The 23,034-nt window shown below is 40.2% G+C and overlaps 2 protein-coding genes across 5 annotated transcripts in view; one reads left to right on the forward strand and one right to left on the reverse strand.

The window, feature by feature from the left end:
* ALPK1 (alpha kinase 1) overlaps positions 1–15,802 on the reverse strand; it is a 68,935-nt gene extending 53,133 nt beyond the window's left edge. The window contains exon 1 of the mRNA XM_070757874.1: positions 15,626–15,802. The gene's annotated coding sequence lies outside the window, so the exon portion shown is untranslated. The remainder of the gene's footprint in view (positions 1–15,625) is intronic.
* TIFA (TRAF interacting protein with forkhead associated domain) lies at positions 14,930–21,795 on the forward strand. Of its 4 annotated transcripts, none has more exons than XM_070757878.1 (2): positions 14,930–15,078; positions 21,140–21,795. In XM_070757878.1, the coding sequence occupies exon 2, from the start codon at positions 21,152–21,154 to the stop codon at positions 21,704–21,706; it is 555 nt and encodes a 184-aa protein (XP_070613979.1). In that variant the 5' UTR covers positions 14,930–15,078; positions 21,140–21,151; the 3' UTR covers positions 21,707–21,795. The 4 variants fall into 4 exon arrangements, with proteins under 4 accessions (XP_070613979.1, XP_070613978.1, XP_070613976.1 ...); XM_070757877.1 differs by lacking the exon at positions 14,930–15,078 and adding an exon at positions 15,666–15,730; XM_070757875.1 differs by lacking the exon at positions 14,930–15,078 and adding an exon at positions 15,805–15,891.
* The last annotated feature ends 1,239 nt before the right edge of the window (positions 21,796–23,034 follow it).

The following is a 23,034-nucleotide window of genomic DNA, read 5'->3' on the forward strand; positions in this document are numbered from 1 at the left end:
CCCTTATATAGAGCGCTGGTGAAACCACATTTGGAATGCTGTGTTCAGTTCTGGAGACCTCACCTAAAAAAAGATATTGACAAAATTGAACGGGTCCAAAGACGGGCTACAAGAATGGTGGAAGGTCTTAAGCATAAAACGTATCAGGAAAGACTTAATGAACTCAATCTGTATAGTCTGGAGGACAGAAGGAAAAGGGGGGACATGATCAAAACATTTAAATATGTTAAAGGGTTAAATAAGGTTCAGGAGGGAAGTGTTTTTAATAGGAAAGTGAACATAAGAACAAGGGGACACAATCTGAAGTTAGTTGTGGGAAAGATCAAAAGCAACATGAGAAAATATTATTTTACTGAAAGAGTAGTAGATCCTTGGAACAAACTTCCAGCAGACGTGGTTGGTAAATCCACAGTAACTGAATTTAAACATGCCTGGGATAAACATATATCCATTGTAAGATAAAATACAGGAAATAGTATAAGGGCAGACTAGATGGACCATGATGTCTTTTTCTGCCATCAGTCTTCTATGTTTCTATGTTTCTAATATAATTTAAACCTAAATTTATGAGACTAAATGTTTATATAATGCACTTTTATAAGTGACACTAATACGTTTCAAAACCTTACAGGCCTTTTAAAATATTGACTCCCTGCATTAAAAAAAGAAAACAGAGATATACAAAGATATAATTACAGCATTTATCCAGAAGTAACACCACTTTAAATTTCTACAATAAATAGGAGAAATAAAACAAAGTGTAACATATCTTGCCATGCATAGACAAAATTTGGAGTACTAGTTAGACCCATGTATAATATGCAACACTTTCAGCCTGTAGAATGTGACAAAGAGTTTCATATAAAGTAAATTGTAAAGATCGCTCGGAGGTGGGAGATATTTCTAATGTAATCTACTCGATCTCCTGCATGGATTGACCCTGTGACTATGTAGGACAGATAGGGAATAAGCTTACCATCAGTTAGCAGACGATGAGACTCAAACTCATTGGTAGCCTCACACTGCAATGAACAAGGATACATATACAGTGGTACCTCTACCTAAGAAGCCTCCGTGGGGCCTCTCTAGGAATCTCCTGGGAGAAAACAGGACCGGAAAAGGCGGGGAGAAGCCTTCGTGGGGCCTCTCTAGGAATCCTCTGGGAGGAAACAGGGCCGGAAAAGGCAGGTGAATGTTATAATGGCTATTCATATTCCAAATTGCTCATGAAATATACCTCTGAATCTTAAAGTAAGGTTTATTGCTTGTGGTTTCATTTTTATTAGCATTTTTTATGACAGAAGAAACCACAAATATATTTCTTTCCTTATTTCTGTTCTCTTTGTCATAGTCAGATAATGCCATGGTGATTTTGAGATTTGTGTGTGTGTGCTCTTTCCTTTCTGCAGCGAAGTTACTGTCTATGTACTATGTCTAATATTATTATTATTATTATTATTATTATTATTATTATTATTTTATTATTATTATTATTATTATTATTATTATTATTATTATTATTATTATTTATTAGATTTGTATGCCTTACCTCTCTGTAGACTTGGGGTGGCTCACAATGACAAATCTAATAGTTAGAATCTAAAATAACAATGGTACATTTAAAAAGTCTAAAAAACAAGGAACCCCAATATATAAAAACATACATACAGTCCTATCATGCACAAAAACTACATAGGCATGGGGAGATGTCTCAGTTCCCCCACGCTTGACGACAGAGGTGGGTTTTAAGGAGTTTACAAAAGGCAAGGAGGGTGGGGGCAGTTCTAATCTCTGGAGGGAGCTGATTCCAGAGGGTCGGAGCCGCCACAGAGAAGGCTCTTCCCCTGGGTCCCGCCAGACGACATTATTTAGTCGACGGGACCTGGAGAAGACCAACTCTGTGGCACCTAACCGGTCGCTGGGATTCATGCGGCAGAAGGCGGTCTCATAGATACCCTGGTCCGATGCCATGAAGGGCTTTATAGGTGATGACCAACACTTTGAATTGTGACTGGAAACTGATCGGCAACCAATGCAGACTGCGGAGTGTTGGAGTAACATGGGCATATTTGGGAAAGCCCATGATTGCTCTCGCAGCTGCATTCTGCACGCTCTGAAGTTTCCGAACACTCTTCAAAGGTAGCGCCATGTAGAGAGCGTTACAGTAGTTGAACCTCGAGGTGATGAGGGCATGAGTGACAGTGAGCAGTGAGTCCCGGTCCAAATAGGGCCGCAACTGGTGCACCAGGCGAATCTGGGCAAACGCCCCCCTCGCCACAGTTGAAAGATGTTTCTCTAATGTGAGCTGTGGATCAAGGAGGACGCCCAAGTTGCGGACCCTCTCCGAGGGGGTCAATAATTCCCCCCCCCAGGGTGATGGACGGACAGATGGAATTGTCCTTGGGAGGCAAAACCCACAGCCACTCCGTCTTATCAGGGTTGAATTTTAGTCTGTCTATATATCTATATTACGAGATGGACCATAAATAACCACAGCTCTGTCTACCTCCAACAGATTGATTTTCTTCAAACATCAGTACACTGATTTGCCATATATCAATTCAATTATTGATTCCACTTGGGATATAATTGTAAGTGGCAATTTCATGTTGAATGTACGTCATTTGTAAAATTTGAATAATGGCTGTCAAAGTGCAGTACATTTTAAAATCATAATAAAAGCACCTTTTGAATTCAAAATGATGGTTTTCTACCACAGATGACATTGTACCTTATTTCTATACACAGTGCTGGCATTTAGGAGCCACAGTGGCGCAGTGGTCAGAGGGCAGTACTGCAGGCTACTTCTTCTGACTGCTGGCTACCTGCAATTTGACAGTTCAAATCCCTCCAGGCTCAAGGTTAACTCAGCTTTCCATCCTTCTGAGGTGGGTAAAATGAGGACCCAGATTGTTGGGGGAAATATGCTGACTCTGTAAACCACTTAAAATGCTATGAAGCTGTATATAAATCTAATTACTATTGCTATTTATAGAGGGCAACCTTTTATCTATTGTGTTGAGCAGCGCCCCCCAAACTACGGCCCGCGGGCCAGATGCGGCCCGCTGAGGTCTTTTAACCGGCCCGCAGCAGCACACGAGATTTTACCGATCGATATAATAAGAGAGAGAAAGAGGGAGAAATAGAGAGGGAGAGAGAAATGAAGAGGAGAGATAGAAAGGGAGAGAGAGAAAGGGAGAAATAGAGAGAGGGGGAGAGAGAGAAAGTGTGAGAGATACAAAGAGGGAGAGTTAGAAAGAGAGTGAGTGAAAGAGAGAAGAGAGAAGAGAGAGAGAGAGAGGGACAGAGAGAAAAAAAGAAAGAGAAAGAGGGAGATATAGAGAGGGAGTGGGAGAGAGAAAGGAAAAGGGAGAGATGGAAAGAGAGAGAGAGAGAAAGAGAAAAATGAGAAAATGATGGAGAGAAAGAACGAGGGAGAGGAAAATGAAACAAATGAGAGAAAAGGAAGAGGGAAGAGAGAAGTGGAGAGGAAGGAGGGAGGGAAGGAAGGAAGGAAGGAAGGAGAAATGGAGTTTGTTGATTTAAGTTTAAATTTACTTGTTAATAAAGAAGTATAAATTACTTAATTACTTAATTATTAATTACTTAATTACTTATTACTTCTTCTTTATTTTAAATATTGTATTTGTTCCCATTTTGTTTTTTACTTTAAATAAGGTATGTGCAGTGTGCATAGGGATTTGTTCATAGGTTTTTTTTATAGTCCGGCCCTCCAACAGTCTGAGGGACAGTGAACTGGCCCCCTGTGTAAAACGTTTGGGGACCCCTGGTGTTGAGTATTGATTACCATAGTGGTAGACACCTGGGGACCTCTACGTATTTTAGAGTATAACTCTCATAATCCATTGCCCTTGGCTATGCTGACTATGGCTAATGGAATTATGTGCATAATCTTATTTATGTGAGTTGAGCACCAGCTCTCTAGTCTCTGACAATGCAATGGATTGAATGTAGGACATTTTACATGTGAAACTTGTCTTTCCCCTCTTCCTGAATAAACTGCCAATTTTTTTGTGTGAATTGTAATTTGTACAAACAAATTAGTTTAGCAGATGTGAAGTATTTTACAGGAAGTATCTCAGTAATGCTTGTAATATTATTTTATTTATTTTATTTTTAAGTACTTTTGTGGTAAGCTAATTGTTGTCTTCCAAAATACTTTCTCTAGGTATCACTAACTTCAGAATTTAAACTGATAGCAACTGGATAATGAATCCCAGCGATCGGCTGCGATTCAAGGTTGGCCTTCTCCAGGTCCCGTCAACCAGACAATGTCGCTTGGCGGGGCCAAGGGGAAGAGCCTTCTCTGTGGAGGCCCCGGCCCTCTGGAATCAGCTCCCCCCAGAGATTTGCACTGCCCTCACCCTCCCCGCCTTCCGTAAGACTCTTAAGACTCACTTATGTTGCCAGGCTTGGGGCAATTTGAGACTCTAGAAAAAGTGCAGAGAAGAGCAGTAAAGATGATTAGGGGACTGGAGGCTAAAACATATGAAGAACGGTTGCAGGAACTGGGCATGGCTAGTTTAATGAAAAGAAGGACTAGGGGAGTCACGATAGCAGTCTTCCAGTATCTCAGGGGTTGCCACAAAGAAGAGGGAGTCAAACTATTCTCCAGAGCACCTGAGGATAGAACAAGAAGCAATGGGTGGAAACTAAACAAGGAGAGAAGTAACTTAGAACTAAGGAGAAATTTCCTGACAGTCAGAACGGTTGACCAGTGAAACAGCTTGCCTCCAGAAGTTGTTAATGCCCCAACACTGGAAGTTTTAAAGCAGATGTTGGATAACCATCTGTCTGAAATAGTTCCTGCCTGTCTGAAATATTCCTGCCTAAGCAGGGAGTTGGACTAGAAGACCTCCAAGATAGAATAGAATAGAATAGAATAGAATTTTTATTGGCCAAGTGTGATTGGACACACAAGGGATTTGTCTTGGTGCATATGCTCTCAGCGTACATAAAATAAAATATACATTTGTCAAGAATCATGTGGTACAACAATGATTGTCATAGGGGTCAAATAAGCAATGAAGAAGCAATATTAATAAAAATCTTAGGATATAAGCAACAAGTTACAGTCATACAGTCAACATGGGAGGAAATGGGTGAAAGGAATGATGAGAAAAACTAGTAGAATAGAAGTGCAGATTTAGTAGACAGTCTGACAGTGTTGAGGGAATTATTTGTTTAGTAGAGTGATGGCGTTCGGAAAAAAACTGTTCTTGTGTCTAGTTGTCTTGGTGTGCAGTGCTCTGTAGCGACGTTTTGAGGGTAGGAGTTGAAACAATTTGTGTCCAGGATGTGAGGGGTCAGTAAATATTTTCCCCGCCCTCTTTTTGACTCGTGCAGTATACAGGTCCTCAATGGAAGTCAGGTTGGCAGCAATTGTTTTTTCTGCAGTTCTGATTGTCCTCTGAAGTCTGTGTTGGTCCTGTTGGGTTGCAGCACCAAACCAGATCCCTTTCAACTCTGTTATTGTTATTATTATTTTGCCAATTTTCAGCATTTTTTTTTTTGCTTCTGCGCATGTTTCACTCATTAATCTTAACTTGGACTTTTATCTATGACTCCTGAATTCTAGCTATTTCCTATTTTTGAAAACTGTGACAGCCGCAATCTTACTCTTGGAAACCACAGAATTAGGAAGAGAAAGTTGTGATGCTTCTGCAATTTTGCCTCGGTGCCTGAAGTAGAAGTAATGTCAAATTCAGGGAAAAGACTGGTATGTAAAAGGAAGCATGGGCAGACATTCAGACATTAATGGACATTATGAGCTAATAAAATATGTCCGATACAACACTGCCCTCTAGGGATAGGAAAGAAAATGCAACAGTTTTCTCTGAACCCCACACTATACTATAGGTAATCCTTGACTTACAACAAGTTAATTTAATGACCGTTCGAAGTTACAATAGCTCTGCAAAAAGTGACTTATGAATGTTTTTCACACCTACGACTATTGCAGGGTCACGTGATCAAAATTCAGATGCTTGGCAACTGACATATTTATTATGAATGTCCTAAAATCACCTTGTATCCTTGCTTTTTGTAACTTTCTGATAGGCAAAATCAGCCAAAAATCAGATTCATTTAACAACCTTGTTACTAACTGGACAACTGCAGTGATTCACTTCGGAGAGGGGTGGCATACAAATCTAATAAATACAAATACAAAACTCATTTAACAAATGTCTCACTAGAAATTTGGGTCTCAATTATAGTTGCAGGTCAAGGACTTCCTATATACAGTAGAGCGGTTGTAAAAAAATCAGAAGGAATCTGGTATTGCATTTCTCAACTAGTAAAACTTATTAAAAAGAATAAATACTGTTGTGGTTCCCAGCTAAAGCCTTGATTAATTGGAAATAAGGCTTACTGAATGCAGAGATGTATAAAGCAAAACACATCATCTTTATTCCTTCTCCCTTCTGTTACAAAACTACGTCGTTTGCAGGCAAACACTTTTATCTCATTCTTTAGCGGTAAAAAACCATAAAAAAACATTCTCCAAGCGCTCCTCCCTTATCTTAAGATTTATGGCTTGGCAGCATTAGCCCAGAGTAATAAAAACAACAGTTAAAAGGCACAAAAAGCATAGCTTACTCCACAGCCGCAAATCGGCACCTCAATATTGATTTATAGCAACATTGAAAACTCCGCCCTTCTTCTCCGCTGACACCGGGACGTGACAAATTAATTACTTAATTCATTAATTAATATTTCTTCCCTGACACTTGTTCCCTTCGCCTTTGTAATCGTCTGAAATGAGGATTTAACCATCTATTATCTGTCTCTCCCTCACTGGAGTCTGGACTCATAGAAACATCCTGTGGTTGGTCTCCCGCAGGTTCTGCTGCCTGTAAATCAGGACCTGTCACTAATTCATAAACACTATCTGAATCAGAATTTTCAAAATCCTCAAACTGAACAGGAGTATAGACAACAAATACGCTGGTGAGACCACATTTGGAATACTGTGTTCAGTTCTGGAGACCTCACCTACAAAAAGATATTGACAAAATTGAACGGGTCCAAAGATGGGCTACAAGAATGGTGGAAGATCTTACGCATAAAACGTATCAGGAAAGACTTCATGAACTCAATCTGTATAGTCTGGAGGACAGAAGGAAAAGGGGGGACATGATCAAAACATTTAAATATGTTAAAGGGTTAAATAAGGTTCAGGAGGGAAGTGTTCTTAATAGGAAAGTGAACACAAGAACAAGGGGACACAATCTGAAGTTAGTTGGGGGAAAGATCAAAAGCAACATGAGAAAATATTATTTCACTGAAAGAGCAGTAGATCCTTGGAACAAACTTCCAGCAGACGTGGTTGGTAAATCCACAGTAAGTGAATTTAAACATGCCTGGGATAAACATATATCCATTGTAAGATAAAATACAGGAAATAGTATAAGGGCAGACTAGATGGACCATGAGGTCTTTTTCTGCCGTCAGTCTTCTATGTTTCTATGTTTCTACAGACTACTCAGGACAATTGCTCCATTTTCTTCAAAAATATTTTCTTTACTGCAAATTTGTTCCACATTTTTTCTAAAAATATTTGCCATTTTAGATGAAACCATTGGGGTTTTCCCATGCAACTCTATAGCTTAACCTATTTTTTCTACTTCAAAGCAAGCTATGCCTTGCTGTTAGATTCAAACAAGAAAACTAGAGTATTATTGCCGCCCCGAGTCTTCGGAGAGGGGTGGCATACAAATCTAATAAATTATTATTATTATTATTATTATTATTATTATTATTATTAATAATAATAATAATAATTCGCTGATCTTCATTTACAGAGCAGGTTCACTAGCTTGTCATTTTGGCCCTTTCTGTGATATGCATTACTGTATTTGTATAGTGTTCTGTCTGGGTCCCCCCAGACGCCAACACCAACCAAAAAGAGTATCCAGACACACTGGTAAAAAGCAAAGGCAGTTTATATAATTCAAAGCAAAAACAGGTAACGAAGACTGTTCTTACAGACAGGAACACTATGAAGCTTCACAGAGGTTTCACGAAGGCCAGGCAATAAAACAGGATTCTTGCTGGCAAAAACAACACTGGAGATAATAAAACCCACGCCTCCCCCAAGTCTTCCAGACTTCTAGGCCACAAGCCAAGATCAGAGACGCCGAGAATCAAAGCAAGGTCACAGGACTCCCAGTTGATAACTCTCCACAAGACTGTGAGGGCGGGCCTGCCTTTTCAACCCTGCTGAGGAGAACCACACCCAAACCCAGCTGTTGCCAATTCAGGAATGTAAATACCGTTCTAATGGGTCGCTTCTTTGAGCTGCACGTCGCTGCCTCATCTATTATAGCCTGTGCGTCTTCATCCAATGAATCCAGGCTACTAGCTGGGGAGAGCCCCCCCCCCCCCGGAGTCTCAGGCTGCTCTCCCTCCTCCTCTTCCTGACGTTCCTCTCCCCCGTCTGCCTGGTCCTCCCCCTCCTGTTCACTGTCCTCCTCCTCTGGGCATGGATCTGGCAGAGATCCAGCCGGTCCCTGAGGAGCCTCAGGTTGAATCACAACAGTATAATATGCACCATTTTCTTACTCTCTTTTAAGCACACACTTGTAATTATCAGTAGTCATCTCTAAGAGAGAGAGAGAGAGAGAGAGAATGCGCTATAATAAAACAACCTTCTTTATGTAATAAATCAATAACTCTTTGAAGGATACTACTTCACTGGAACCTTTTCTGGATTTAGAGATAGCAATAAGGATATTGTCAATATTATTCAGGAGGAAGTTGTTTCGTTCTTATTTGAAAAGCTTATGTTTCTTGTAAGTTGAAGACATTGAGGAAGAGAGATTTGTGGGAAATTCACACTAAGAAATTGCTCTCAAACAATGCTCAAAAGGGGATTTCCAGAAATGTCATGCCAAGTGACATCACGTCCTTGTTAGACATAGACTAATAAGGTATTGTTTGGCTAATACAAACACTTTTCCAAACTGCAAATGAAAAAATCAGTCTTGCAGCTACTATATTTAGAAGTGAGAATATTTTCTTTTAAAACAAACTGTTTTAAATGAGCTTAGCCAGAAACAGTATACAACAGCACATATAAAACACGAGTAATGAATAATAACAATAACATTTGTTATTCATCTGCAGAAGAAGCACTAAGCTGACTTTCAACGATAGAGAAATATTGATATTTTTGCCTATCAGTTAAATTGACCAACTTTAGGTCAACACTATGTACAGTACTTTCCTGTTTAAGAAATATTTTATGAAGAGTAAGTTCCCCTTGGGGATTTGTGACTGGATGACACCACATGGTTCATGATGTCACCACACAAATGTTATGAAGTGTATCGCAATTGTGTGAATTTACCATATTACTTTTCACAAAACCATATTAACAAAATTGTAGTTAGTGAATTACAATGGGACAATAGTGGGACAAATCCACAGTATTTGCATCAATGCCTTCTAACCCATTCTTTAAAAACGTACATAAAAGGAAAAAATTGAAAAATAGTTTAATTAATTAAATTTATTGTATTTCTATGCCGCCCACCTCCCGAAGGACTCTGGGATGTATAAAATACATTTTAAAACATCATAAAAGATTTTAAAAAACAGTTAAAAAACCCACATACTGCACATACATATCATTCAGGCCAGACCTTGCAATTGAGATCAACAGCCCCAAACCTGCTGCAAAAGCCAGGTCTTCAATGCTTTCAAAAGGCCAATAGAGTGGGGGCAAGGGGTAATTGGTTTCAGAGAGCCGGGGCAACCACAGAGAAGGCCCTTACCCACAGGCCCGCCAGCTGACACTGTTTAGCTGACGGGACCTGGAGAAGACCAACTCTGTGGGATCTTACCGGTCGCTGGGAACTATGAGGTAGAAGGCGGTCTCGAAGATAACCTGGCCCTGAGGCTTTAAAGATAATAACCAACAAGAAACAGGAAGGAAGGAAGGGAGGGTAGAGAGAGAAAGGAAAAGGAAGGAAGCATCACAAACCCTGCCACTAGATGTGGCTTCAGAAGACACTTTGAAACAACACAGCAATTTAGGAATATGTCTCGGAGGTTATCAGAGAATACCCTACGAAAATAGACTATCTATCCTGGGTCTTGAAAGCTTAGAAATGCGGTGCCTAAAACACGATTTGAGTATTGCCCACAAGATCATATGCTGCGACGTCCTTCCGGTCAACGACTACTTCAGCTTCAACCGCAACAACACAAGAGCACACAACAGATTCAAACTTAATATTAACCGCTCCAAACTTGACTGTAAAAAATATGACTTTAACAATCGAGTTGTCGAAGCGTGGAACTCATTACCGGACTCAATAGTGTCAACTCCCAACCCCCAACACTTCTCCCTTAGACTCTCCACGATTGACCTCTCCAGGTTCCTAAGAGGCCAGTAAGGGGCGTATATAAGTGCACTGGTGTGCCTATCGTCCCCTGTCCAATTGTCTTTCCTTATCTCATATATATTCTCCTTATCTATATATATATCATATATATTCTCTCCTTATCTCTTATATCATATATATTCTCTCCCTCCCATCTACTTCTCTTCTTTTTACTTTCTATCGTTATATATATTACTTAATGTCTATTCTCTTCCATATGTATTGTATATTGGACAAAGAATAAATAAATAAAAATAAAAAAATAAATAGTCCAACCTCGTGCTGTAGCAAGAAACCTACCTGGTCTGGATTATTTTGGTGCCTCTAACAGAGAGGAAATTTTCCAGAAATGAGACATTTACTAAGACAAGGCTGCCATGCAGAGGAAGGCAGAGATAGTCATTGACTTATGACCACAATTGCAGGGATTTGCTTAATAATTGTGACACAAAAAGACCTAAAATGGAGCATAACTCACTAAACAGCTATCATGCTGAGTAACAGAAATTTGGGGTTTCATTGTAGGCATAAGTCAAGGAATACATGTACACATAAAAATTTCCCATGGTGTTAGGATCTAAAGCTTCTATTCTGGCGCCTTGGAACACATTTTTACAATCCAACCCATCAGGCATTTACAGTGGGAGTGTCCCTATGACCTTCCTACCAATCAGCTTAAAACTCTTTTGGGAGAATTGGCACTAGACTTATGGTTGGGGGTCACCACAACATGAGGAACTATATTAAGGAGTCGCGGCATTAGAAAGGTTGAGAACCCCTGAACTAGATTTTAGAAGTGGAAAAGAAGGAAAGAAGTACAGTATTCTGAACCCAATATAATAATAATAATAATAATAATAATAATAATAATAATAATAATAACAACAACAACAACAACAACAACAACAACAACAACAACAACATAAAATACCAGTATAACAGAATACTTTTTACAACCATGTATACTTTTTGCAACCATGTACACTTTTTACAAACTTCAAACTTGAGAGCTTTAAGACTTGAGGACTTCAACTCCCAGAATTCCTCCTCCAGTCATGCTAGCTCAGGAATCCCAATTGAAGTCCATTAATGGAACTCATTACCTGACTCAGTAGTGTCAACCCCTAACCCCAAATATTTTTCCCTTAGACTATCCACAATTGACCTCTCCAGGTTCCTTAGAGGTCAGTAAGGGGCGTGCATAAGTGCACCAGTGTGCCTTCCGTCCCCTGTCCAATTGTCTCTCCTTATCTCATTTATCTTTTCTTCCTTTCAAATATGTTCACCTATACTTTTATATCTTTTCTTCTATTCTTTTCTTTACTTATATTATTACATATCTTTCTCTTCAATGTGTATTACGTATTGGACTAAATAAATAAACAAACAAACAAACAAACAAAATAAATAAATAAATAAGGCTTAAAGTTGCCAGGTTAGAAGACCCTTGCACACCTAATCCCTAACCCAGGGTTCTTCCAACATGGCAACTCCCATTCCTGAGCTAGTCCTCCTCTAACTGTGGCCACTTTGCTCTTTGAACTTCCCAGTGCTGTTTATAAAGAGCCATAAAGATTATCACCTGAGATTCAGGAAAGGAAGATCAAAGAGAGAGAAGGCGAAGTTAAAATACTTCTCTCACCTACGGGAACCGGCAGAGCAGAAGCGATCAAAATGGCAGCTTCACCGGAGAAAATGCAGGGATGCAGGCAGGGGTGGGCTCCTGCCCAGATGCAGGGGAAACGCAGTGGGGTAGCGAAAATGAAGCTCCACCCTTGGGCACCCAATTTGCACTGAGATAGCTTCTGACAATCATGAGCAACTACATGATTCATTTAACAACTGCAGGGATTTGCTTAATAATTGTGATAGATAAATTAGTGAAGATTGGACTTAATCCCTAGATAGTTCAGTGGATTTCAAGCTGGCTGAAGCATAGACATCAGAGAGTTATTGTTAATGGTGAGTATTCTGAGCAGAGACAGGTTACAAGCGGTGTGCCACAAGGGTCTGTTCTGGGTCCTATTCTTTTTAATATGTTTGTGAGTGACATAGGGGAAGGTTTGGTAGGGAAGGTTTGTCTATTTGCCGATGACTCTAAAGTGTGCAATAGGGTTGATATTCCTGGAGGGGTCTGTAATATGGTAAATGATTTAGCTTTACTAGATAAATGGTCAAAGCAATGGAAACTGCAGTTTAATGTTTCCAAATATAAAATAATGCACTTGGGGAAAAGGAATCCTCAATCTGAGTATTGCATTGGCAGTTCTGTGTTAGCAAAAACTTCAGAAGAGAAGGATTTAGGGGTAGTGATTTCTGACAGCCTCAAAATGGGTGAGCAGTGTGGTCGGGCAGTAGGAAAAGCAAGTAGGATGGTTGGCTGCATAGCTAGAGGTATAACAAGCAGGAAGAGGGAGATTGTGATCCCCTTATATAGAGCGCTGGTGAGACCACATTTGGAATACTGTGTTCAGTTCTGGAGACCTCACCTACAAAAAGATATTGACAAAATTGAACGGGTCCAAAGACGGGCTACAAGAATGGTGGAAGGTCTTAAGCATAAAACGTATCAGGAAAGACTTAATGAACTCAATCTGTATAGTCTGGAGGACAGAAGGAAAAGGGGGGGACATGATCGAAACATTTAAATATGTTAAAGGGTTAAATAAGGTTCAGGAGGGAAGTGTTTTTAATAGGAAAGTGAACACAAGAACAAGGGGACACAATCTGAAGTTAGTTGGGGGAAAGATCAAAAGCAACGTGAGAAAATATTATTTCACTGAAAGAGTAGTAGATCCTTGGAACAAACTTCCAGCAGACGTGGTTGGTAAATCCACAGTAACTGAATTTAAACATGCCTGGGATAAACATATATCCATCCTAAGATAAAACACAGGAAATAGTATAAGGGCAGACTAGATGGACCATGAGGTCTTTTTCTGCCGTCAGTCTTCTATGTTTCTATGTTTCTATGTGACATAAAAAGACCTAAAATGGGGCATAACTCACTGCAACCCAATTTGCACTGAAAGATATTGAAAGGAAATGCAGGGTGTCCTCTTTTCTCTTCAGAAGCAAATCAGAAGCAACCTGAGAAAATATTACTTTCCTGAAAGAGTAGTAGATGCTTGGAACAAACTTCCAGCAGATGTGGTAGATAAATCCACAGTAACTGAATTTAAACATGCCTGGGATAAACATAGATCCATCCTAAGATAAAATACAAAAACAGTATAAGGGCAGACTAGATGGACCATGAGGTCTTTTTCTGCAGTCTGTCTTCTATCTTTCTAGGTTTTTATTTATTTATTTATTTATATTTATTTATTTTGTCCAATACATAATGAAGGTTAATGAGATTAACCATGTAGAATATTTATCAAAGAAAGGAAAGAAAGAAAGGATAGGAGTGAAGATATAAGAATAAAATGCAATACATCAATGGAGGATAGAGGAAAGAAAGAAAGAAAGAAAGGAGTGAAGATATAAGAATAAAATGCAATACATCAATGGAGGATAGAGGAAAGAAAGAAAGAAAGAAAGAAAGGAGTGAAGATATAAGAATAAAATGCAATACATTAATGGAGGATAGAGGAAAGAAAGAAAGAAAGAAAGAAAGAAAGAAAGAAAGAAAGGAGTGAAGATATAAGAATAAAATGCAATACATCAATGGAGGATAGAGGAAAGAAATAAAGAAAGAAAGAAAGAAAGAAAGGAGTGAAGATATAAGAATAAAATGCAATACATCAATGGAGGATAGAGGAAAGAAAGAAAGAAAGAAAGAAAGGAGTGAAGATATAAGAATAAAATGCAATACATTAATGGAGGATAGAGGAAAGAAATAAAGAAAGAAAGAAAGAAAGAAAGAAAGAAAGAAAGAAAGAAAGAAAGAAAGGAGTGAAGATATAAGAATAAAATGCAATACATTAATGGAGGATAGAGGAAAGAAAGACAGAAAGAAAGAAAGAAAGAAAGGATAGGAGTGAAGATATAAGAATAAAATGCAATACATTAATGGAGGATAGAGGAAGGAAAGAAAGAAAGAAAGGATAGGAGTGAAGATATAAGAATAAAATGCAATACATTAATGGAGGATAGAGGAAAGAAAGACAGAAAGAAAGAAAGAAAGAAAGGATAGGAGTGAAGATATAAGAATAAAATGCAATACATTAATGGAGGATAGAGGAAAGAAAGAAAGAAAGAAAGAAAGAAAGGATAGGAGTGAAGATATAAGAATAAAATACAATACATCAATGGAGGATAGAGGAAGAGATCTATGAGTGGAAGAAAAGAAATAGGAGATATAGGAGAGACAACTGGACAGCGCATCTCTCGGTACCGCTGATAAGGGGAGATACTGTATTCTGTTCTGCCCCATTGTCAGTAAGTCTTTTACAGTCTTGTTTACCAACTCACACACCCCACCCTTCCATCTTCGCAGTCGAAGGAAAGGAGGGACTTCGGTTGAGCACCCTGAGCGAGGCTCACCCCCTTCCCCTAACGTGACCGCCTCCCCCTGTTGCTGGGCGGGAAAAAGAAAGCAGAGGATATTGTTTTTCTGAAGCTGCAGCGCCACATCCTCTATTCCTCCCGAGGAGCCTGGTGTGGTGGTGCTGGACCCATTTCTTCCAAAGACCCCCCTTCTTTCACGGCGGCTGCTCTTGAGGTGAGTTTCCCAGGAGGAAAGCCAAACCAAGTCGTATTTCCAAGCCAATACTGCAGGCTTGGATCATTGGTTTATTTATTTTGTTTTATTTATTTGTTTTGTCCGATACACAATAATACACAAGGAAGGTTATGGAGGATACATACGAGTAGAATGTATCAAAGAGAGTCTAGAAGAGAAAATAGAGGAGTAAAATATAACTAGAGAGAATAGCAGAAAACATAAGACATAAAAGAGCTATACTGTAATGGATAGAAGAGAAGATATAGGACAGTGTTTCCCAACTTTGGCCACTTGAAGATATTTGGACTTCAACTCCCAGAATTCCCCAGCCAGCTAACGCTGGCTGGGGAATTCTGGGAGTTGAAGTCCAAATATCTTCAAGTTGCCACGGTTGGGAAACACTGATATAGGAGAGACTGTAGCATTTCCTATTCTAATACATAAGAATTGTGCAGAAAGCTTTTGACACGAAAACTCAAAACCAGCAACGCTGATAGCAAACGGCAGGCAGAAACCACGGATTCAAGCAAGGCGGATTTCTTACCTGGGCTTTTTTTATTTCCTTTTTTGGGGGGGGGGCAAAGTTCAGGCGAGAAGCGGGCGGCGTGGGAGCTCAGCCAAGGGAATCTTTAGCCCCGCTTACTTTCAGGTTTGTAACCGCCTGACTCGATGTCTCGTGGGACCTTCCCGTAGAGTCAGACTTCCACTTAACCCCCCCCCCCTCCGGAAATAGAAGCGAAAGTGCAAGCCTTCGCATAGGGAAGGGCCTCCATTCGGCGTGCAAAGACTCCGCCATCTGGGAGGAACGCAGTGAGTAGTGAGCGCAGTGAGTAGTGTTTGCAAAGACGCCTTGGCTAAAAAGAACGTCAAAGTTCTTTCACTATAGCAACTCTCTCCCCCCCCCCCCTTTATTTATTTATTTATTCATTCATTCATTTTAGTTAGTTAGTTAGTTAGTTAGTTAGTTAGTCCAATACACAATGAGAGTTTTATTTTAAGTCGTATTTTTTACAGTCAAGTTTGGAGCGGTTAATATTAAGTTTAAATCTGTTGTGTGCTCTTGTGTTGTTGTGGTTGAAGCTGAAGTAGTATGTCCCCGAGTAAGGGCTGAGGATGCTTGGTGTAAGCCTCAAAGGAAACAAGGTTTCTGTTTTTGCTTTTAAGCTACACTTACAATAGTTTTGGGGCTGCCTGTATGTTTGTTAGTTTTTTTTAGAGAAAATATATACACATAGTAAAATACATGATGAAGGTTATAGAGGAGATACTCATAGCAAAATATATCTGTGAAAGAATAGAAAAGAAGGTATAGTAATAGAACATATCAATGAAAGAATAGAAGAAGAGATATAGGAATAGAAGAAAGGTATAGGAGATATAGGAGAGCAATAGGACAGGGAACGGAAGGCACTCTAGTGCACTTGTACTCGCCCCTTACTGGCCTCTTAGGAATCTGGATAGGTCGACCATAGATAATCTAATCTGTTGGGGGGTTTGGGGATGACACTATAGAGTCCGGTAATGAGTTCCACGCTTCGACAACTCGGTTACTGAAGTCATATTTTTTACAGTCAAGTTTGGAGCGGTTAATATTAAGTTTAAATCTGTTGTGTGCTCTTGTGTTGTTGTGGTTGAAGCTGAAGTAGTCGCTGACAGGCAGAACGTTGCAGCATATGATCTTGTGGGCAATAGTTAGATCTTGTTTAAGGCGTGGTGGAGAAGCAATGTCACTAGATGCCCCGGGTCCCATGTAGATTGATTGATTGATTGATTTTGTCCATTACACCATGAGGGTTATATTGGGTATACATATAGTAAATACATAATGAAGGCTATAGAGGATATACTCATTGAAAAATATATCTAAGAAAGAAGAGAAGAGAAGAAATAGGAATAAAACATATCAATGGAAGAATAGAAGAAATATAGGAAAAGAAGAATGGTATAGGAGATATAGGAGAGCAATAGGACAGGGGACAGAAGGCACTCTAGTGCATTTATGCACGCCCCTTACTGACCTCTTAGGTCAACTGTAGATAATCTAAGGGTAAAGTGTTGGGGGTTTGGGCATGACACTATGGAGTCCGGTAATGAATTCCACACTTCGACTCGGTTACTGAAGTCATATTTTTTACAGTCAAGTTTGGAGCGGTTAATATTAAGTTTAAATCTGTTGTGTGCTCTTGTGTTGTTGTGGTTGAAGCTGAAGTAGTATATCCACGAGTAAGGGCTGAGGATGCTTGGTGTAAGCATCAAAGGTTTCTGTTTTTGCTTTTAAGCTAAAGGTACAATAGTTTTGGTGCTGCCTGTATGTTTGTTGGTTTTTTTAGAGAAATGGTTTTATTAAATAGGGGATGATATGAACAATACAATACGATAATAGGAGAAATAATAGCTGTAAATAATGAATATTATACTACTAGAGCTTAGAAGTCATACAAAATTAAGATATAGAGCTGATTACAACTTGAACTGTTATTATATTGCTTATACAGTATATAGAAATATAACGTAGCCGCTGCTGTTATAGGCCATACAAACATACAAAGAAAAAACTGATTTTGAATTACAGTTGGGGGGAGTGTTAGGGATATGTTTTGTTGTTGTGTGTTGTTTTGTAGTTTGAGACATGAATACATATAACATATGTAAACACCCGATATACTATGTAATGTCTTTTTAAATATTTATATTTTAATATTTAATAAAAATATATTTTTTAAAAACAATACAAGTTAAGTAGTAACTACAGTGTTCCCTCGACTTTCGTGGGGGATGCGTTCCGAGACCTCCCGTGAAAGTTGAATTTCCGCGAAGTAGAGATGCTGAAGTAAATACAGTGATCCCCCGCTCTTTGCGAGGGTTCCGTTCCAGGACCCCCCGCAACGAGCGGGTTTTCGCGAAGTAGCGCTGCGGAAGTAAAAACACCATCTGCGCATGTGCAGAGGGTGTTTTTACTTCCGCAGCGCTAGCGAGGAGCCTAAGATTGGGGGCGGCGCGGGTGTTTTAAAACATCCCCGCCGACATGAGGGGCTCGCTAGCACACCCCCAAACCCGGGTTGGGGGTTCGGGGGTGTGCTAGCGAGCCTCCCATGTCGGCGGGGATGTTTTAAAACACCCGCGCGACTTTCCAATGAGTCCCGAAGACAAACGCGTTGTCTTCGGGACTCATTGGAAAGTCGCGCGGGTGTTTTAAAACATCCCCGCCGACATGGGAGGCTCGCTAGCACACCCCCGAGCCCCCAACCCGGGTTTGGGGGGTGCTAGGAAGCTCCCATTGTTGGCGGAGACCTTTTAAAACACTCGCGCGGCTTCCAAACCGAGTCCTGAAGCCAAGCGCAGAAGTTCGCCTTTGGCGCTTGGCTTCAGGACTCGGTTTGGAAGCCGCGCGAGTGTTTTAAAAGGTCTCCGCCAACAATGGGAGCTTCCTAGCACCCCCCAAACCCGGGTTGGGGGCTCGGGGGGGTGCTAGGAAGCTCCCCATGATGGCGGAGACCTGTTAAAACACTCGTGCGGCTTCCAAACCGAGTCCTGAAGCCAAGCGCCAAAGGCGAACTTCTGCGCTTGGCTTCAGGACTCGGTTTGGAAGCCGCGCGAGTGTTTTAACAGGTCTCCGCCATCATGGGGAGCTTCCTAGCACCCCCCCCGAGCCCCCAACCCGGGTTTGGGGGGTGCTAGGAAGCTCCCATTGTTGGCGGAGACCTTTTAAAACACTCGCGCGGCTTACAAACCGAGTCCTGAAGCCAAGCGCAGAAGTTCGCCTTTGGCGCTTGGCTTCAGGACTCGGTTTGGAAGCCGCGCGAGTGTTTTAACAGGTCTCCGCCATCATGGGGAGCTTCCTAGCACCCCCCCCCGAGCCCCCAACCCGGGTTTGGGGGGTGCTAGGAAGCTCCCATTGTTGGCGGAGACCTTTTAAAACACTCGCGCGACTTTCCAATGAGTCCCGAAGACAAACGCGTTGTCTTCGGGACTCATTGGAAAGTCGCGCGGGTGTTTTAAAACATCCCCGCCGACATGGGAGGCTCGCTAGCACACCCCCGAGCCCCCAACCCGGGTTTGGGGGGTGCTAGGAAGCTCCCATTGTTGGCGGAGACCTTTTAAAACACTCGCGCGGCTTCCAAACTGAGTCCTGAAGCCAAGCGCCAAAGGCGAACTTCTGCGCTTGGCTTCAGGACTCAGTTTGGAAGCCGCGCAAGTGTTTTAACAGGTCTCCGCCATCATGGGGAGCTTCCTAGCACCCCCCCCAGCCCCCAACCCGGGTTTGGGGGGTGCTAGGAAGCCCCCCATGCCGGCGGGAAGACCCAGGGAACGTTCCTTCGGCCGCCCAGCAGCTGATCTGCCGGAACGCAAACTCCACCATCTACGCATGCGTGCAGATGGTGTTACTTCCGGGTTGAAAACTCGCGATATAGCCGTTTCGCAATGATCGGGGTCGCGATACCCGGGGGATCACTGTACACTATTTTTGGCTACGAACAGTATCTCAAGCCTTCCCTTAACACTTTAAACCCCTAAATTACAATTTACCATTCCCTTAGCAACCATTTAGATTATTACTCACCATGTTCATTTATTAAAGTTTATTTAAAAAATATTTATTAAAGGTGGATGAAAGTTTGGTGATGACATATGACATCATCGGGCGGGGAAAAACGTGGTATAGGAAAAAACCCGCAAAGTATATTTTAATTAATATTTTTGAAAAACCGTGGTATAGACTTTTCGCAAAGTTCGAACCTGTGAAAATCGAGGGAACACTGTACATCAATTGCCCTGCCTGCTTATTTTAGTTTTTTTTTAAATTTAAAAAGGTTTTTTAAAATTTATAAAACATTTAAAAAATATAACATATAGTGTACATAACAATGTGTAACACAATACAGATGGTAACCAAAAGAAAGGCACATGATGGTCCATTCAGTATATTGATTATTTCCTTTCCCTCCCCCTCTTAATTTTCTAATATGTTTCAGTTTCAATTGATTTAGAACTTCTCCATCATATTTTCTAGTCTCTATCCAATTATGAGCATATGCACCAAAGACAGATTTCTTGTGCATCCAATCATACTTGGCCAATAAAGAATTCTATTCTATTCTATTCTATTCTATTCTAGTCTAGTCTAGTCTAGTCTAGTCTATCAAATTATACTCAAAGCAAACTCTCATCCTTGTGACCCATATAAATACCGCAGCTAGAATATCACTAGCGCAAATGTGGAAAAATGAACAGATCCCACCAGAAAGCCTAATTATTGACAAAATATGTAAGTGTGTAGAGATGGATGAAATTACAAATTCAATTAAGGGAACTAAAATTAAAGAATCAAAACGATTATGGTACAAATGGCATGAATGGATTCATAAGAAAAATTAAAAATGTTACAATACAAAGTATCAGTATATATAGAAAGATTAACAAATACCTTACGAACATCAATAGAAACGAAAAGCATTTTACCTCTTTCCTCATATCTCAAAGATGTATTATACCAATGATATATATAATTGAATGTAGACTATTAAATTAAGGATATAAAGAAATGAATGATATATACAAAAGGTAACAGAGATGGAATAAGATCTGTAAAACTTAAACAAAACATGTGAGAAATATTTTTGAAAACAATAGAGATTTAAAAATAACAAAAACAAATTATATATTTTCTGCCTGTACGTTTTTACCTTTATGTGCTGCCATGACTTTATAATAATGATGATAGATAGGGGGACTTAAAAGCCATAAGAGTCAATTTGGATCTCTCCATAAATGTCACTATTTGAACAATTAGTTAGATCAATACTTCCTATGTAAAAATAAAGAAAAACCCAGTAAATTAAAATATAATCTGAAGATTTTTTCCCCTTCATTTTTTAAGTTTACTGAGACTAAACCTTGCAGCCTTCATCCTTGTCAAATGTTTATGATTCCCATTTGATTCCATTTCTGATGGGAGAGTTTTGGGGGTTTTTTGGGGGGTTCTTTATGAAAACAAATTCCAGTAAGTGTCAAGCAATTTGATTTTAAAATGATTTTAATATATGCCTTGTTCTTTTAGGATCTGCTTGCCATGTATGATGTTTCCCGGTCTGATTTTGAATCGAGAAATACTGAAGAGACTGTAACTTGTCTGCAGATCACTATTTATCACCCAAAACATGACGAAAAAAAAGTCTTCCAGGCTTTAGAGTTCTGTCACGAACTACAGCTGAAAGCAGATGACGTAGTGAAGTTTGGAAGAGATTCGAACATCTGCCGTTTCCACTTTGTAGATTCGCGGGTTTCGCGCGTTCAGTTTGGCCTTCACTTTTTCAGGCACTTCCACCGTTCTGAGTTCGGTTTTGAGATTAAGAACCTGAGCAAAAGGGTCACGTTATATGTGGACGGCGTTGAACTGGCCTATCTAAATAAAGTCGATCTACCTGATCAATGTATGGTTTGCTTTGGTGAGTACCAGATGCAGTTGAAAAAACAAGAAGGACAATGTGGAGACTACTTTAACATCTGCTTTGAATTGGCCAGAACGCCACTGTTACAAGAAAATAACCTATTTTTAAAAAAACCAGTGTGTGAAAGCAGCAGTTCATACACCCAGTTTCCAACAGAGATGGATGAGGACGAATAAATTGGAAAATTAGGGAAATTCAGAAGAAGTCCAGCAACAGCTGCAAGAAAGACCACAGTCCAAAGCTCTCGGGAGCTAAAAAGAAGCATCCACGAGTTGAACGGCTGGGAACATCACCAGGAAGATGGACCTTCAGTAATGTAACTCGGTCCATAGAGCTATGGGACTAGAGCAACTCATCCTGGTCGATACAAGGAATAATGAATAAATTGGAAAATCCCACGAAAAAACAATTTGTGTATTCAGTGGTCATCTTTACTTTGTATGCTATGGTAGTTGAAATGATATCTGTACACTTATGTCAGGGGTCCTCAAACTTTTTAAACGGGGCCAATTCACAGTTAGGGGGCTAGACTGATTAGATAGGAGTGATTAAATGGGACTGGATGGGCATAGCCAATTTAGCAGTCCATTAAACAATGCACACAAATTAAATTTTATTTTGTTTCGCCAGGGGTGGCAGGTTTTATTTGCATTTGTTTTCATGTTGCTATTTTGGTTGACTCTTTTTACTAGATTGTTTTTAAGTTGTTTAGAAGTCTAGTGGTCCACTTCAGGAAACTCAGTTTTGCAAGCAAATCTATCTATCTATCTATCTATCTATCTATCTATCTATCTATCTATCTATCTATCTATCTATCTATCTATCTATCTATCATCTATCTATCATCTATCTATCATCTATCTATCATTTATCTATCATCTCTCTCTCTCTCTCTCTCTCTCTCTCTATCTATCATCTATCTATATATCTACCTACCTACCTATCATCTATCTTATCTATCATCTATCTATCTATCTATCTATCTATCTATCTATCTATCTATCTATCTATCTATCTATCTATCTATCTATCTATCTATCTATCTGCTGTAATGCTCTCTACATGGGGCTACCTTTGAAGAATGTTCGAAAACTCCAGATTGTGCAAAATGCAGCTGCGAGAGCAATCATGAGCTTCTCTAAGTATGCCCATGTTCCATCAACACTCCGCAGTCTGCACTGGTTGCCGATCAGTTTCCGGTCACAATTCAAAGTGTTGGTTATGACCTATAAAGCCCTACATGGCATCGGACCAGAATATCTCCGAGACCACCTTCTGCCACATGAATCCCAGCGACCAGTTAGGTCCCACAGAGTGGGCCTTCTCCGGGTCCCATCGACTAAACAATGTCGTCTGGCGGGACCCAGGGGAAGAGCCTTCTCTGTGGTGGCTCTGACCCTCCGGAGCCAGCTCTCTCCAGAGATTAGGATTGCCCCCACCCTCCTTGCCTTTCGGAAACTCCTTAAAACCCACCTCTGCCGTCAGGCATGGGGGAATTGAAACA

This window comes from Erythrolamprus reginae, chromosome 7, assembly GCF_031021105.1.
Source record: "Erythrolamprus reginae isolate rEryReg1 chromosome 7, rEryReg1.hap1, whole genome shotgun sequence".
NCBI classification, from domain to species: domain Eukaryota; kingdom Metazoa; phylum Chordata; class Lepidosauria; order Squamata; family Dipsadidae; genus Erythrolamprus; species Erythrolamprus reginae.